The sequence below is a fragment of the Rhinolophus hipposideros genome (genome assembly GCF_964194185.1).
Source record: "Rhinolophus hipposideros genome assembly, chromosome: 1".
NCBI classification, from domain to species: domain Eukaryota; kingdom Metazoa; phylum Chordata; class Mammalia; order Chiroptera; family Rhinolophidae; genus Rhinolophus; species Rhinolophus hipposideros.
In genome coordinates this window covers 35,603,343-35,619,612 of record NC_138047.1, presented here as the reverse complement: position 1 = coordinate 35,619,612, position 16,270 = coordinate 35,603,343, and the positions used below count along the sequence as shown (strand labels likewise).

Below are 16,270 nucleotides of genomic sequence, written 5' to 3'. Positions count from 1 at the left end.
TTAACACGATACAATTGAGTCACAGAACACAGCTGTAGAAAGACACCGAAAAAAGTTAAAGCCTCAACATTCAACTAATATCTATAGTTTGTGCCTTTTAAAATAAAACAAAAACAAAAACAAAAAACAAATCCCAACAGAGATTTCTAAACTGCGCGAAGAATGGAATCATCAATATACAGTCCATCCACCATCCAGGATGTGAGTCATTTCGGATCAAACAGAAGTGCAAACCGAAACACTTCAGCAAACGTGTGTGCGCGCCTTTCCCTTGCTCCGTAGATTTCTCTGTAGCCAGTTGCGTGGACTGCAATTGACTCCAATCCAAAGCAGTGCCAAAATGTTCAGTAAAAGCTGGTGGAAGAAGAAAATGCCGGTGGGGGTGGCGGGAGAGAAAAAAAGGGAAGAGTTGCGAAATATGAGACACAGTTTGCAGAGTTTTTGCAGATGAAAGGCATCTCATGTACAGGGCATCTTTCAGGGCCGAGTGGCTGCAAAGAGTCGGGGTTGGGAGTTGCAACTGTGTGGGGTTCGGATGGGCTAATGGCGGTATGGTATTCGGCGAGGTGGCACAGGCAAACGGGCGCGAGGAAGTCACCTTGGCCGCGGGGACAGTCGGAGCTAGTCGCCGCAGCGGCCCCAACCGGAGGACAGGAGGGAGAGCGGGGCTGGAAGGCGTCCCAACTCTCCCCTGTGGAGGAGCCCCCAGGGCGTCTGTGCTGTCAGCAGGGTGAAAATGTAGGGGTTCCCAAGAAGGAGCCCTCAGACAGTGCCAGCTGCAGCCACCCCTTCCCTCCCCTTACATTTTTTCTTTTAGGTTTTAAAACTGTTTTTTTAATGATTTCTGCCTTCCTAAAAAAAATTTTTTTTTGGGGGGGGAGATTTTTTAAATTTCTCTTTTTCTAAGCAAGTCACTGAATTGGTTGTGCCCCACCACCACCACCCATCTCTCTGTCACCTGCTCGGGCCACAGACACACATTCCCAGAGACAGACATACACGACACGCAGACACAGCCCCCTGAGAGTGCCCCCGGAGTCCGGGCTGCCCGCCCCCGCCTCCCGGGCAGCAGGCGGAGTCCCGGCCCGTCTGCGCGGCCCCGAGGCAGGTGCGAAGCCAGGACGTTTTTTTTGTTTTGTTTTGGGGGTTCAGGATGGGAGTAGGAGTGGGGTTGAAATGGGGGCGACGCCGTTTTCTCTTTATTCTTATCGCGATTACTTTAGGCTCTCAATAAAAAAGCCACGGCAGCAGCGACGACAGTAGCCGGGGGGCCTCCCCGCTCGCCCGCTCGCCCCGCCCGGGCCCTGGCTCGCCCACGGCCGCCGCCGCCACGCGGGATCCCAGATCAGAACATACTGCTCTTCACTAAGGCGGCTTTGGCACCGTTGGGTCTTTGGAGCGAAGAGAGGACGCTGGCGAAGGGCCCCCCGAGGGAATCCGGAATGGAGGTGATGGGGCCGGGGCCCGGAGCCCAGCCTTGTCCGGGGCCCCCGGCCGCAGCCAGGCCTCCGGCCGCCGCCGCCGCCGCCGCTGCCGCCGCCGCCGCCGCCGCCGCCGCCGCCGCCGCCGCGCCGCCCTTGCCGGGCTCGCCTCCCGGGCCCCCCGGCCCCGCGGCCCCCGGCGCTCCTGCCGGGCTGGGCCCGCCGCCGCCGCCGCCGCTCGCGCCGCAGCTGGGAGTGGGGTTGGGGTTGGGGCCGGGCCCCCCCGTGCTGTCCGGGTCAGTGCTCTTGGCCTCCTTGCTCTCGTCCTCCCTGGACGAATCCGACTTCTTCCCCGAAGAGCCGTTCTTGGCCGCCGCCGCCGCCGCCGCGCGCTCCTGCTTGCGGAACTTGGCGCGGCGGTTCTGGAACCACACCTGACCGGAGAAGAGAGGCGGTGAAGCGGCGAGAGGAAGACACAGGGCAGGCACACGCGGGTTAGCGCGGCACGCCGTCCGTCTCGGTTTGCTGCAAGCTCCACGCGCCGCGGGTACCCCCACGCACCCCCAGCCCACCAATTCGGCCCTCGCCCCCTTAGTGCGTGTGCATCTTCGGGGGAACTTTCTTACGGTGAGCTGAGCAAGCCAGGGAACGAGAGGTTTGCAGGAGAGACGGCAAAGGCCACAAGTCCCATTAAGGCCCTAACACGGAAGCCCTTGTTTTGGCGGACCTTTGCTCAGTCTATTTCTTGAGCTACCTCAAAGTCCCCATCTCCCCTAGGCCTCGAGTCTAAAGCAAACTCTAATTGGTAGCAGGAGGAGCAGGCCTCTGGGTTTGGTTCTTGCAGCGCATCCTGGCCTTTGGGCCTAGAGAGACGTGCAGTGGTGCTCACTGTCCCTCCACTGGGGGGTTCACCTGGAGAGGCGCCTTGGCCAGCTCGTGAGTGCACCTCTGTCCCTAAAAGTTGAGAATAAGCCGTGGTTCTGACCTTCACAGAGTAGCAGCCCCATTGCGAATCTGATGCAAGTCATAGTTTCTGGGAAAATGCTTTTAAACGCAGGGCTCGAAGTCCAAAGCTCTTGAATTCGGAAGCATTTGGCAAAAACCACTTCTAATACGGGGGCAAAGTCTGCACGCTTCCCACAGGTCTCTTCCCAAATGCCCTGCCGCGCTGACTGGTGTGGGAAACACTTCCTAACCGTGAATATATAACCGAGAGAGAGCGCCCTAACCTTTCCTGGCGTGCACGGCCTCTCCAGCGTGGTCTCCCTATTCCGCCCTGGGCTTCCCGCCCTTCTCGAGAGGCCCCGGGATTTCTAACCTTCAGTAGTGCTCTCGCTCCCCAGTGCACTGCACCCCTACCGGGCCAGGTGCGGCAAAGCCAGGTAGTTTTCCGGACGCGCATACCTGCACTCGCGCCTCAGTGAGGTCGATCTTCAGGGCCAGCTCCTCCCGGGTGTAGATGTCAGGGTAGTGCGTCTCCGCAAAGACCCTCTCGAGCTCTTTGAGCTGCGCGCTCGTGAAAGTAGTGCGGATGCGCCGCTGCTTGCGCTTCTCGTTGAGGCCGCCGTGATCAGTGAAGAGTTTGTAAGGAACTGAGGACAACAGAGGGGACACAGTGTGAGCAAAACGGTCTGGAGCGCGCGGGCCGCGGAGCCAGAATGTGGGGACTTCAAGGTCAGGTGTCACTGGAGCCGCCACCGACTCCGGAGCGGGAGAGTGGCCGAGAGGAGCTGCGGAGAAAAACCGAGTAAATTAGTTATGTACAGAAACAGGAGCACAAACTTCGGGCTTTGGCGAGGTCCCCCCTGGCACAAGCGCCTTTGGGTGGGTGGAAATAGAGCATTAGAGACTGCTGAGGTCCGGGACAAGTGGTAGTGTTTTGATGAGGGAAAAAGAAAACGAGAGAGAGAGAGAGAGAGAGAGAGAGAGAGAGAGAGAGAGAGAGAGAGAGAGAGAGAGAGAGAGAGAGAGAGAGAGAGAAGGAAAAAAGTCCGAAAACATCAGTCAGAATATCAGGGAGCCAGGGAAGAAGTTCCCCAACACTCTCACTGTTTGAACTTTTCAATTCTCATAAACTGACCCGGCCCAAAAGTTGGGGGAAAGTGCTGCAAAAAAATTATAATCATAAAGAATAATCATAAAAATGACCAACCACAGAGGTGTGAGCCTCTCTCGGTTCTTTAAAAAAGAGACACTGCCAGTAATGAGCTTTACTCTTTGTTATTTAATTATTTTCTAAGCTTTACGTCTCATCGCAAAGTAAATAAATTATGCCTATCATTTTGGCAGCTTAAGATAATTTTGTTGGCGGTTCGGGTGTGACTAGGATAGTGTAACCCTGTAAGTGAATTACCCCTCCCTGCAATCGCTTCTAACGTGATAAATTCTTTCATTTGTGTAAGCAAATTTCGTTTGGTAAATACTAAACACATTTCCATTTTCAAATGCAATCAAGGCTTCCTATATACGAGCGGAAAGGCAGCTTCCTCCACTGAGAAAGCTGGCGGTCCTTACCTGCGGCGTACGGACTGCTCTGGTGGTCCCTGAGGGTGCCGAGGCTGCAGGATCCCGGCGTGAGGGACGGGCAGCCGGACGTGGCCCCAAAAGTGGTCCTTATCGGGTTATACTGGAAGCCACTGGCCTGGCTGCAGGAACTGAAGTCAGCATAGGCTGAAGCCAGGCTCGAGGTGTCCATCCCAGCCATACAGGACTCGTAGGCAGAGGAATTGAGGTAAGAATATTCCATTTTATACATTGAAAAGGCTCTGAATGGCTCAGCCAAGTGGAAAAATGAAATAAAAGATGGGTATGGAGAAGGTGGCTGGAGTGGGGAGATGTGCACAGCTCAACGCCTCCCTCCAAACTGGCCTCCTTACTACCAGCAGAGCCTAGTTTTATGAAAAAGCCTCCTATGAGATGCCTTGTCTGAGGTCTCTAGAGCATATAGTCCTCATAATAAACTTGGCTCTTTCCACTTGGACAATAGCAAAGCGGTTGGTCTTATTGCTGGCGTTTTTACATGACAATAACTCATCCGTCTATTGGGCTGGCACTGGGGAACTGAGCTGTCCAAGCTCCCTATCATTGATTCCTGCATCTCTAATTAGAATTTAATACCACACCATTACGCACTGAGCCCCTGATCCTCCCTTCTAACCAGCTCCCTGCCCTTTAATTCAATCACACTACTTGGAAATAATGAAAGTTGGGTGACGATTCTCCCTGATCCAATTTCCCTGAGCTTTTAAGCCTTTTTAACTGATCATATACCTTAGGCATAAATTGAGATAGTGTGTGTGTTTTCCCCCTTCTTCGTCCTCTCTTTTTTTTCCCCCCTCGGTTAGGGAGAAGAAACCTTGATGTCATAGAAAACCTGTTTTGTAAGAGCGTTACACGCTCAATTTAACAACAAGCCTACCCCCCGAAGTGCATGAAATGTTATAAAGAACTGGGACATTGGCAAGACTCAGGCGCCCTGTAACATAGAGTAAGTGGGCCAAGGGGGTTTATGTGAACGATAAGCGGATTTCTTTAAAATACACCTGGTAGAGGGGGGTAAAAAAAGAGCATCTTATAAATTGCGTTTCTTGTTGGGACTTGATGTGCTTTTCTAGAGACTCAGCTTACACAGCCTCTTAAAAAATAAAAGAACATCGCTCTTGAATGTAAAACATCTGGATTCTCAACCGATGGCTTCTTTGCGCTCAGTGCTGTCTTTCCGCCTTAGCGCGAGGTTTGCATTCTGTTGGTTGGGAGGTTCTGTGCGGTTGTTCGTTTTAATTACGCCATAACTAGCAAGCGGGCTTGAAATGTCCCCAAATGTGTCTCTTCCACTCCTCTCTGGAGCTCTCCCTCTCCTTTTTTCGCCTCCACTTCTTCAAGTGCCCACCACCCCCCAGGCCCGGTGCTTTGAATAGAGGATTGCTGTCTGTTTGCCCGTTAGGTTCTCTGACTGCAGTGAGCAAAATCCTCACTCTAAATGCCAGGCTCTAGGTCGGGTACTTTTCTCGTCCAGCTCCTCGGGCTCTTGGGTGCTGGCAGCGAGGTACAGACAAAGAAGCGAGACGTGATTTGTGGACCTCGGTGGCCCTATGATTTAAGCGGAGGATAATTTTCATTTGGTTCGTTAGGCTCTAGCAGAATAAGGGAAACTATTTCATTAAATCCTTCCTCTCGGTGGACAAGAGGGGGAATGCTTAGTTGAATCGCCGTGCGGTGTAAACAAACCCTGGATATTTTATATGAATTAAATGTGTAGATAATTAGTTTTATTGCATTCATTACCCCCTTTATGTGCTCTGTAACAAGTCAGTAATTAAAGTAACAAACTCATAAAGTCTTTATAGGGGCATTTAGGCGTTCAGTGTTTGCCAAACTAAGTGGTTTAATTCCATGCTAGTGCCGGGGAGTGGATGGGCGCCCGCTCTCCGCTGCCGCCGTGTTTTATTGCGCACTAAACTGCAGCGGACGTGGTAATGGATTAAACGGGGACAACGTCCCCCCAGCCCTGTGCTTCTCCACTTGGGTGAGTTTCAGGCTAGTTTCAGGTGATGGCGCGTCCTCTGGGCGGTAGGAAGCTCTACTGGCGGGAGTGCAGTCAGAGGGACACGCAGAGGATCCTGGTGATAGTTTTATGGGGAGGGCTGATAGTTTTATTGCAGTTGTATGTTGTACAATGCGTATTTGATAAAGAAGGGCCCTTAGTGGCCAGTGTGCACTTTTTTGTGCACGGGGGTAAAATGAAAATAAATGTGTACAAGGTTTTACTGCGGCGGGAAACAAATTGCAACTCTCTAAATGGTTTCTCTTTATGGTCACCAGACAAGAGGAGAAAAGAGATGCAAACATCTGTCTTCAGTCTCCTAAACCTAAAGGCCAGCAAAGACGGATGCGAATCCAAGTGTTATTACAGTGGGGATTTGTCTTTATTTATCCCGCTCTCATGAATATGAATCTGCATTTGGACCGGGAGGTGGCTGTGCTCCTTTGGACGCTGCACTTGCAATTATCCCACCCTCGCTTATCCCTTCACCCCCTTTAAGGTTGTCAAGCGCAGCCTGGGATTCTCCAAGTTTCTGGAATCCCTCGGTCTTTGAAAGCGGAGGGTGCTTCTCGGTTTTCCGACCGCGATCCCGCCGCCCCAGGCCCGCGCACCGCGGAGGTGGATTGGGGGGCCGGGCCTGAGTGGCACCCCCTAGCCCACCCTCCCCACCCCCGCTTAGGTGGGGTTTAAGAGCTTTTCTCTGCAGAATGGAGTGACGTGGGGTGACCGGGGGAGGGGGGATGCGTTTTGGCTTCGAGGCCCCGCGCTTGGCAATAACCGGGCTCACACCCCTCTTGGCGCCACGCCTCGGTGCACCCGGAATTGTGTCTCCGCCGGGAGTAGAGTGCGCGTGCTCCACTCAGGACGCTGCATCCCCGCGCGGCGCCACCCGGGCCCTACGCCCGAGCTGAGAGCAGGGCAATTCCACCTTGGTTCTTAATTGGCACAGTCCCCAGGCCCTAAAGCCACTGGGGCGGAATCGGGCCCTGGAGTGTGCCGGGAGCTGGGAGGAGCACGGTTTATTTCGGTAGCTTTTGAGGACGCTCTTGGGTGACGATGTAGAACTTTGGGAACTTGTTGGTGCGCGGAGGCAGTTCCTGTGACCAGGGGACTTTGGGGGTGGGAGAGTACAGTGTGTGCATCTGAGGGGAACTAATTTTGACTAGGCGTTTGAAGATGACACCGGGAGAAGCCAAAGGAGCTGGAGGAGGACTCCTCCAAGGGGTCGGGGCAAAGGAAACGCAAGGCCGCAGGTGGTGACCGCAAGGGCTGGCGAGGGCCAGGCCCAGCGGGACCAGTCTGGGCACTGCCTCGCGCTCCCCTCTGCTCCTCGCGTTCGGGTCTCCCACCAGCCTCCGTCCTGTCCCCGCCTCCTGCTGTCCACCGTGCCAACCCCCTACCAGGTGCGGGGCCCGGCCCCAGCCCCCCTGCAGGCGCCCCCTGGTGCCCGGCCTCTCCGGTCCGGTGCCGTGCGCCTTCTCTTTGTACCAGCAGACCTTTCAGCGCTGGGACAGCATGGTCGAATGAGCAAATGCGCTTGACTTCATTTTCCCCTTTGTAGGTCTTGTAGGTTTATTTTGTTCAGTGTCACCGTCCCTCTGCCCACCCCACTCCACCCTCACCATCCCCTTTGCCCGTCTTTTGTGGCCCAGGATCCTGCTTCTGCTCCAAAGATAAAAGGCGTGTGGGGCCAGGCCTGGAGCCCCAGCCCCAGCGCCCTGTTTTGTTGGAGTTGTGCTTTCTACACGCGAGCTCTCCCCTAAAAGTTGTACCAAATGGTTAATTTAATTATTCCAACTATAGACCAACTGCTTCAGCAGCCTCCACCACGCGTCTGGGAGGAAAAAAGAAACCATCTATAAGAAATAATCTAATAAAAGTGAAGTGTAGAAAAACCCCTCCTGATTTTCAACCGGCACAAATAGAATTAGAGCTTTAGCATCGTTTTCCCAAACAGACCTTTTGTCCAGATCACAACTTCAGCCAACCAGCAATGTGTACGGTGCCTGCTATTTATTTTAATAGAAGCGGGTGGATAGCGAGATGGATTGATAGGTAAATGGCCGCATGGATAAATGGATGGTTGATCCATCTTCCTCTGACTTTCTTTTCTTAATATGTGTACACGGTTGATTTTTTTTTCCCTGCTGATTTTTTTGAATCAATAATGGAAAGGCATTGCTATGTAGTAAAAGAAAAAAAAAGGCTATTTAAAGCACAAAAAAGGAAAGAGACTACCAACATATACATCATAAGAAAAAAAATGTTTACATGCTACCCAATACCAAATGAAAAAGGTTGGAAGTTTAAAAGAAACTTTTCTTTGCCATTCATAGGATGGTTTCCTTTTCTTCTTCTTTTTTTCCTTGAAAGTCAGAAAGAATGTTAGAAGACAAGGAAACAAAACAGCAAACAAAATGCCATTGTATTGTAGTAGCAATTCATGGGAAAACGCTTGTCAGCCTCCTAATGCCTCACTCCTCGGAGGCTGTTTTACCGCAGGCAAAGCACAATAACATGGGAATGAATAAAATATTAAATACCAGTGAGAGTTTCAGAGGAATTTTCTTTATGATTGCTTCATTTGAGGCTGCATCCAAATTATTCTAGCACAGCGAGGCCACTGACTGGAAAAGACTCAACTTAGAATAAGCAGTTCTCTCAACCAGAGAATTGAAAGGCAAGATTTGTCCTTGGGTTTCTCCAGCAAAGTTTTGGAAGGCAGCAGACTTTCCCACTCACCTGCACTAAAACAATACCTAGACTGGATTTATTGAGACACCATTTCCATAGAACGTAAGCAAACCACCCACTGCATCCCCAAGCACAATGATCCACCCATATAGACATTTTCCAGCATTTTAGAATTTTCACAGTTTCCATTTGCCTAGCAATCATCATACCCATGTCTCATAATAGAGACTCTTTGTATTTCTGGTAACTAACCTTTTAGCAGCGAGAGACTAACAATTATTAACTGATTGACAATAGTGTTTTCAAAGCAGTTAACACGGTGCTTGGCACCTGGAAAGAATCCAATGAATGTTAACCACTAGCATATGATCACGGTGATTATGATATTGGTAGAGTCTCTTTGAATTGTATATTAAACACTTGACTTCGGAGTTTAGACAGTGCACAGACACTGCCTTTCCTATTGCATGTTTATAATACCTGTGGCAGAGGATACACAAATTAAAGAGCAGGTGCTAGGATATCAAATGGGAAAAAACAAAGCAATAGGCAGAAAACTTCCATCTTTTAGGAACTTCCTAGAAGGGCATGTGTGTATATAAATTAATTATTTGTTTTGTCTTACATGATATACGGTATTTATGCATGTGGAACTAAAGTGATATTTTACTCCTGTATGTAAATATTGCATGCTCAGGGTCATGTCACTTTAAAAGGCATTTGCCCTGGCCTAGCTGTGTGGATTTGGTTTGGAGCTTTATAGCTAACTCATAGATGGTGTTTCTGTATTTGAATTAACTTTAGAGGCACCCTGTAAGTTCTGTATGGATGATGGGGTACAGATCCCCAGTATCCATCCTTTTAAGGACATCATGGGAGAGCCCCACTCTGCTCTCATTCTCTCCCCCCACCCCCACCACCACCAGTGCTATGATTAGCAGAAGGGGCTGCCTGTTACCTTTTTTGCAGGAGTTTGGCTAATAGTAGTAACATCTGCTGGGTTGGTGGTGGGGGAGACATGGGGCATTTGATCAGAGGCACAGATGTAAAAGTGACATCTGCTTGTAACAAAGAAAGGAGAAGCAAAATTAAATTAGGCAGGGAGGCCTCTGCCTGAACCAAAAAAAAAAAAAAAAACTTTGAAAAAGGAGGGGAAAAACCAATCATGAGCCCTGACCAAGCTTGCAGGGTACAGAAGAGCACTTGCGGGGAGTGCCATGATTTTCTGCACCAGCAGCTTCCAGAATAACTGGAGTAGCAACATCCTAAGGTAGCAATGTAATGTCCTGAGACCTTGAGAACATCTTTTTATGCTCCAAAAAAAGGGTCAGGTGAGATTATCCTTCTCAGCTGAGCAATGTCCCAACCTTTGTGAGTGTAGTATGGGTTAAGAAATCATTTTCAGATTGAAGACAGGAAGAAGGTAAGGACAAAGCCTCCAAGGTTAATAATATCCCAGTATATTTTGGGATGAATTTGGGCAGAAACAAATTTTTATTTCATAGCTATATTAAAACTCCTACTGCCAACAGCTAAGAATGAGCCATTTTTACTGGGCTTTTATGTATGCTTAGAAAACTATATTTGGCACTTAAAATCTACATGGTGCCTGAAAGAGAGCTCAATGGGAGGAGGGGGCATAGAGAGGCAATATGCTCAGTGTCTTCCCAACCACTGTGCTAGGAAATCACACATGTTACAAAGGGGTATTCCTTTTTTTCTCCCTATAATCTAAATTTCTCCAAGTGGAACAGATTATGATTATGATAACTTTATATAAATTAATTTCACAATGATAACAGAAACCACTGGACCAGATTCCCTTAGCTTCTTATTTCCAAATCTATAAACCAGTTGACACCTGCACCCACTGCACTTGCTCCTCTGTTTCCCTCTGCATGCAGGAGGGGAGCCTATTCTAACCTAAAGCCAGGCCCTCTACCATGTTTTGGAGTCCAGTCTTTTCCACTGGCTCAGCGACCTTACCCAATCTTTCACCTCATGGATCTTCAAACTCTCATGCTCATCTGGACGTATCCTGTTGTCATCTAAACACGTCCAAGTTACACTCATACTGAAAACCAACCATGAACACTGTTTTCTTTCTTGGCTAAACTCCCCAGCACCACCACTTATCTCCCTTCTCTCCTTTATAGTCAAACATCTAGAAGTTGTCTCTTCTCACTGTCTTTATTTCTTAACTTCTCAATTACTCCATAGCTTCCTCCAATGTGGCTTTCACCATCTGCACACAAATTTAACATCTCTCATTAAGATCACCAAATCCACTGAGGACTTTCCAGGCCTCAACTTACTTGAATGTATAAGACACTAGGGCTGTTTAACAAATATTTCCAATTCTTCCCATTTCTAGACACATAAGATTTTACTTCCCTATGCCCAAGAAGTTACATGTGGCCATGTGACTTGCTTTGGCCAATGAAAATTGAATGACAGTGTAAAGTGTGACTTTCAGGTGGAAGCCTTAAGAGTTAGTGTCCAAATCTTTACCCATTCTCTTTTGCCCTGTTCAATGGCAGCTGACAGAGCTCAGGTGGTGGCTGCTTGGTCAGTCTGAGTTTCAGAGTAAGGATGACATAAAAAGAGGTCCTAGCAGACCTATTCATGGACATGTGGTTTCTTAGAGTATCAGAGTGGAATTCTGAAAGAGGTGACATATTCTATGCTGGGTACTCAAGGATTATTAGAATTGAGCAAATAAAATGTTGGTGTCATGGAAAAGGAGGAAGTTAGAGGCATGGGAATCAGTGATAGACTCCCAAGCCAGAGAGGACATGGCATGTTTGGGAATCTATGAATACGTCAGTTTAGTTTTTTGTTAGAGCAAGAGAGGTGGTGCGGGCATACAAGGAAGGGTTTGACAAGATAGAAGTTAGGAGAGCGAGGCTGGAATCGGGTCCTATAGGACCATGGACATTGTGTAGCATGATTTGGGGGGAGGAAATGCGGGAACAGGGAAGCCAAGTGAGAGGAAGCTGTGGCCCTATTCTAGGCAAGAAATGATGGGTACCTAAGCAAAAAGAATAGCAATGTAGGATAAAGAGAAGTAAAGAGATTCAAGAGATTTAGAGAAGTAGAGGCTTGGCAGGCAGAGTACACAATTCTTCTGCCCAGTGGTGGGATTTCAGGGGGTCCAAGAGGATACCTCAAAACAAAAACTCTCTCCCATATCTGCTGGCAAGATCTTCATTTCTGTAACTTGAGTCTAGAGATCCTCATTAACACTCTTACTTCTCTGGATTTGGTAGCCTTGATGGTTTATTATTCACTCATTCAATCCATAATTGTTAAATACCTACTATGACCTAGAAATCTGCACTTTAGAGTACAGTGCTTTAGATAGTGTCTTCAAAGCTCACTTTTGAGGTGGAACAAACCCCAAGACTGCAGATTTCTGAGTGGCAGGGGAGCCACTGGACTGAAGGGAGTACAACATGGGAAATTTGGACACTGAACTCTCAAGGTCTAGAACTGCACACTGGACTGGCCATTGACTTGTCACTGTCACCTGCTCAATCTGGGCAAAGACCTTAGTTGCCTCAGATGTTGACTAAGAGTCTGTGTAGTAGTCCTTTTAAGTCCTCATATGCTGTTAATTGATTTTTTTTGCATATATTTCTATATGAAATATAGAAATTTTTTACATATATTTCTATATGAAAGAAAGAATATGTTTTAGTGGGAAATCGGAGGAGGAATTTAGAGATTAGAGAAGAGTGCAACATGGGGAATAGAAAAGAGGAGAGTAATTGTCCTCTGTTCCTCCTTCCTTTATAGTAAGGTTTTACTGTTCTGTGTGTTATTCTTCCTGGGAGTATTTTCAAATGAAGATACCACGAGCCAGGTATCACAGAGAAAAGCGGTGGGAGTAGGGGTGTGACTTTTTTAAGTGGTGCTTCCCTATGTCATTCCTGTCCCACCTAGCAGGTATCCATTTCCTCTACCCACGTAGGGAAAGTGTGCCCAGATCTTGAGTCAAGGGCTCTATGTTGCTCTGTCATACACAGAATTAATTCCAATAACACAGACTTGCATTTGAGTCAGCCCTGGGAGCCAAATGAGAGACGTGTTGGGAACACTGGAATCATTCGCTAGCTTAAACTGCTCAGCCTTGAAATACAATTTAAAATGCATGAGAATTCTAAAACTTCTAATAATATTTTCCTTTCTGGTTTTCCAAAAGATCCTGTTGTTGTTTGTTTGTTTGCATCGTTTTGTTTTACTGAGGAAGTTTGTGGGGTTTGCCAGTAATTTGTTGCAGCATCATGCATTTTAATGTGAATTTCAGCTGATTCGGAATTTAGAAGCAAATATAATCCAGTACTCAGGGACAGGCACCATGTGTCCTAGACCTCAGGAGCCAGAAGACAATAAAATGGTTACAGTGATGCATGCTTGTAGTATTTCCCCAGTTGGCTATAATGGAGAATATTAATTTTCTTTTTAAACACACATATCTCTCTCTCTCTCTCTCACTCCTCCTTCTTTTTCCTCTCTCTCTCTCTCTCTCTCTCTCTCTCCTCCCTTCCTCCTTTTCTCATTTGTTTATTCTCATTTACACAATAGGCTAGAGAATTATGATGCTGAGGGTTACTATCTAAAGACTCTAATCACAAACTCACTCTTAACTTTCTTGCTTATTAATAAACCTTTACTGTTTGAGATTGGGCTTGAGGAAGATGAGGAGGAAGAGAGATTTTTAAGAAGAAGCAGGGAGGCTACTAGGAGGGAACTGGAATATAATAATGGACAAAAGAGCACAGTAAGTTTCACAAGAGATGACAGAGCAGAGGCCAACAGCTTTAACCCAAACCCCAGGGAAACCTCTTGAATGAACAGTGCTAACTGCTGAGAGGTGAGCCACAAAGCACCAGACAACCCCAGGGTGGGGCCAGAAGGTGCTTGAGTTGAAGCCAGACTGGGTTTCTTGAGCTTGCCTTGGCCAGGCCTGCATTCTTGGGCCAAATTCCTTATTTAGCAGCAATCGGGCAGCAATCATCTTACCATCTGCTGAAACTCCCTTATATAGGAGGGAGTCACTGATTCTACCCGTCCTGGTCTCTGTGCATGGAGAGGGGCAGCAAAAACTCTCCAAGGGAGATTAATGACACTCTTGGGGGATGGTCAGACCAGAGCAGACTGCACCCAGCAGGGGGAGAACTGTGAAGGGGCCAGAGCTGGTCCTGGGTGCCCTCTTCCTAGTTTCATTGTTAATTACTTTTTTCTTCTTTCAAAGTAGTAAATATCAATAATACAAAATGTTATGACACATATTCCTTAAAACTTTTTAAGGAATTAGAAAATATTCCTTTAACTTTCTTATATAACTTTTCAGTCTTTTTTTTTCCATGTGTAAAATTATATATATTCTTTAATGGGAAACATTCTCTATGGACTGCTTTGTAAACTTTTCCCCTCAGTGATGTATCATAAACATCATCTCATATCATGAAGTATTCTTCTAACATATTTTATGGCTGTATGCTATTACACTGCATGCATAGTAAGCCACAGTTTAATTAGTCAGCTCTGTTCTGTTGGACATTTAGTTTGTTTTTGATTATTAAAGTATATTAGGAAACACTGCTCTGGACCCCTGTTAGCTAAATATCTGTGCATATCTACATGGCTTGCTTAGAATGAATTCCTAAAAGTGGAATTCCTTGATCAAAGAGTACACATTTTTAAAATAATCTTTGGACACACGTTGCAAAGTTGCCTACCTACTGGAAGATGGTGCCAGCTTACATTTGCAGAGCAGAATAGGATAGCATCTGTTTTCCAATAGGCACTAACATTGGGTAGTTATCAGTAAAAAAAAGTTTTGCCCACTCTCTTCCTACTGTGCTATTATAAATGAGCAAGACTTCTTAAGAAAGAGGAGAAAGAAACTAGTATGTCTATGCAAAAGAAGGAAATCAAGCATGAGTAACTTTTAAGGATAACAGAGACCTATAAGAATCGAGTCAAAATGTCAAAATCTAGCTTTATTTAAAAAAATAAAAATCCAATGCTGACAAGGAGGCCTTTTTCTTATGTTTAGAACTAGATGGGAAAAGGGACAAACTGACTACTTGGGACTGATTTTTTAAATGTTGAGGAATAATAAAGAAAGCTGAATAAAACTCCAATTTTAATTCCATTTTTTTCTGTCAAAGAGAGTGAGCTTCAGAATGGAAAGGATTCATGTAAACATTAGTGACAGGAAACAGAACCCCATGTAGTCAGAACCCCACGTAGGGTCCTGACCACTTTAATGAGTCTGCAAGGCCTCTATCCTGGGGACCCCAGAGAACCTGCCAGTGAAATCACCACGTGGTTGTTGTGGTATTGGTGGAATCCTGGAGGATGGAAGGGGAATGAAAAGACTGCTCTTCTGACAAACACTTCAGTTTTCAAAAAGCGAAGAAAGTGGGTTCAGAAAGGGAAGAAAGGTAAAATTCTAGACGCGATTAAAAAAATTATTATAAAAAATTTCCCACAAATACAGAAAAAAGAGAACAATGTAAAGAAAGCATCATGAACATCCCATCCAGATACAAGACTGACCATCTACACGGTCAATCTTGTTTCACCATCCCCACCCCACCCCCAATGCCGCCATTCTAACCGCTATTGCTTTCCCAACTGGGTTGTTCTGATGTAAATCTAGGACATCATATCACCCAACTAGGTTGTTTTGACGTAAATCTAAAACATCATATCATTTCCTCCTTAAATATTTCAGTATTATCCCTAAAAGACAAGATCTCTTTTCTAAAAATGCATAACCATAGTGCCATTATCATACCAAAAATGCTAAAAATAATATCTTTACATCTTCCAACTACCTGGTGTTCGATTTTCCCTGATAGTCTCACAAAAAAATTCATTTAGTTGGTTTGTTTGAATCAGAATCCAAACAAGTTTCACACATTGCATTTGGTTTGTATGTCTCTTAAGTTTGTTTTGATGTATAGGCCCCTTCTCCATTTTTCTTTTCTCTCTGCAATTTATTTTAGAAGAAAATGGGTCATGTGTGCTGTAGAATTGCCCACATTCTGGATTTGGCTAATAGCATCCCTATAGTGGCATTTAATTCTAACCCTTATTATTTCCTGCAAACTGGGGGTTGAATTTAGAGGTGTCATCAGATGCAGGTTCGATTTTTTAACAAGGATACTTCATAAGGGTGGTGCTGTGTACTTCTTTTTGCACCATATCAGGAGGCTGGCTGTGTCTCTTTTTATCATGTCATATTTGATCTGTGGGGTTGGGGTGTTATCTGCTGGACTTATCCATTATAAAGTTCTCCATCAGCATTTTACATAATGGTTTTAGGAACCATTGATTATTGCCTAGGTTACATTATTTCATTCCTTTAGTGGGTGCAAAATTGTAATGTTCTAATTATATCATTATCTTTGTTAATTTGTTAGCTAGGATATTTCTATAAAGAAAAACACTTCCTTTATCAATATTGGGAACCTATGGTTGGTACACTAAGATATGAAAAGTTAGGATAAATGCTGAATTATTTTTCTTTATCGATGAGTTTTCAGAATGAGATTGTTTACTGGTCCCCTTCAAAGTGAGATTTTTTTTTGTTTTG

The 16,270-nt window shown here is 46.4% G+C and overlaps 1 protein-coding gene across 1 annotated transcript; it reads right to left on the bottom strand.

Moving 5' to 3' along the window:
• Positions 1–1,345: 1,345 nt before the first annotated feature.
• PHOX2B (paired like homeobox 2B) lies at positions 1,346–4,176 on the bottom strand (the record flags this gene model as incomplete). Its single annotated transcript, XM_081047116.1, has 3 exons — positions 1,346–1,855; positions 2,826–3,013; positions 3,936–4,176. The coding sequence occupies 3 exons, from the start codon at positions 4,174–4,176 to the stop codon at positions 1,346–1,348; spliced, it is 939 nt and encodes a 312-aa protein (XP_080903242.1).
• Between the last annotated feature and the right edge of the window lie 12,094 nt (positions 4,177–16,270).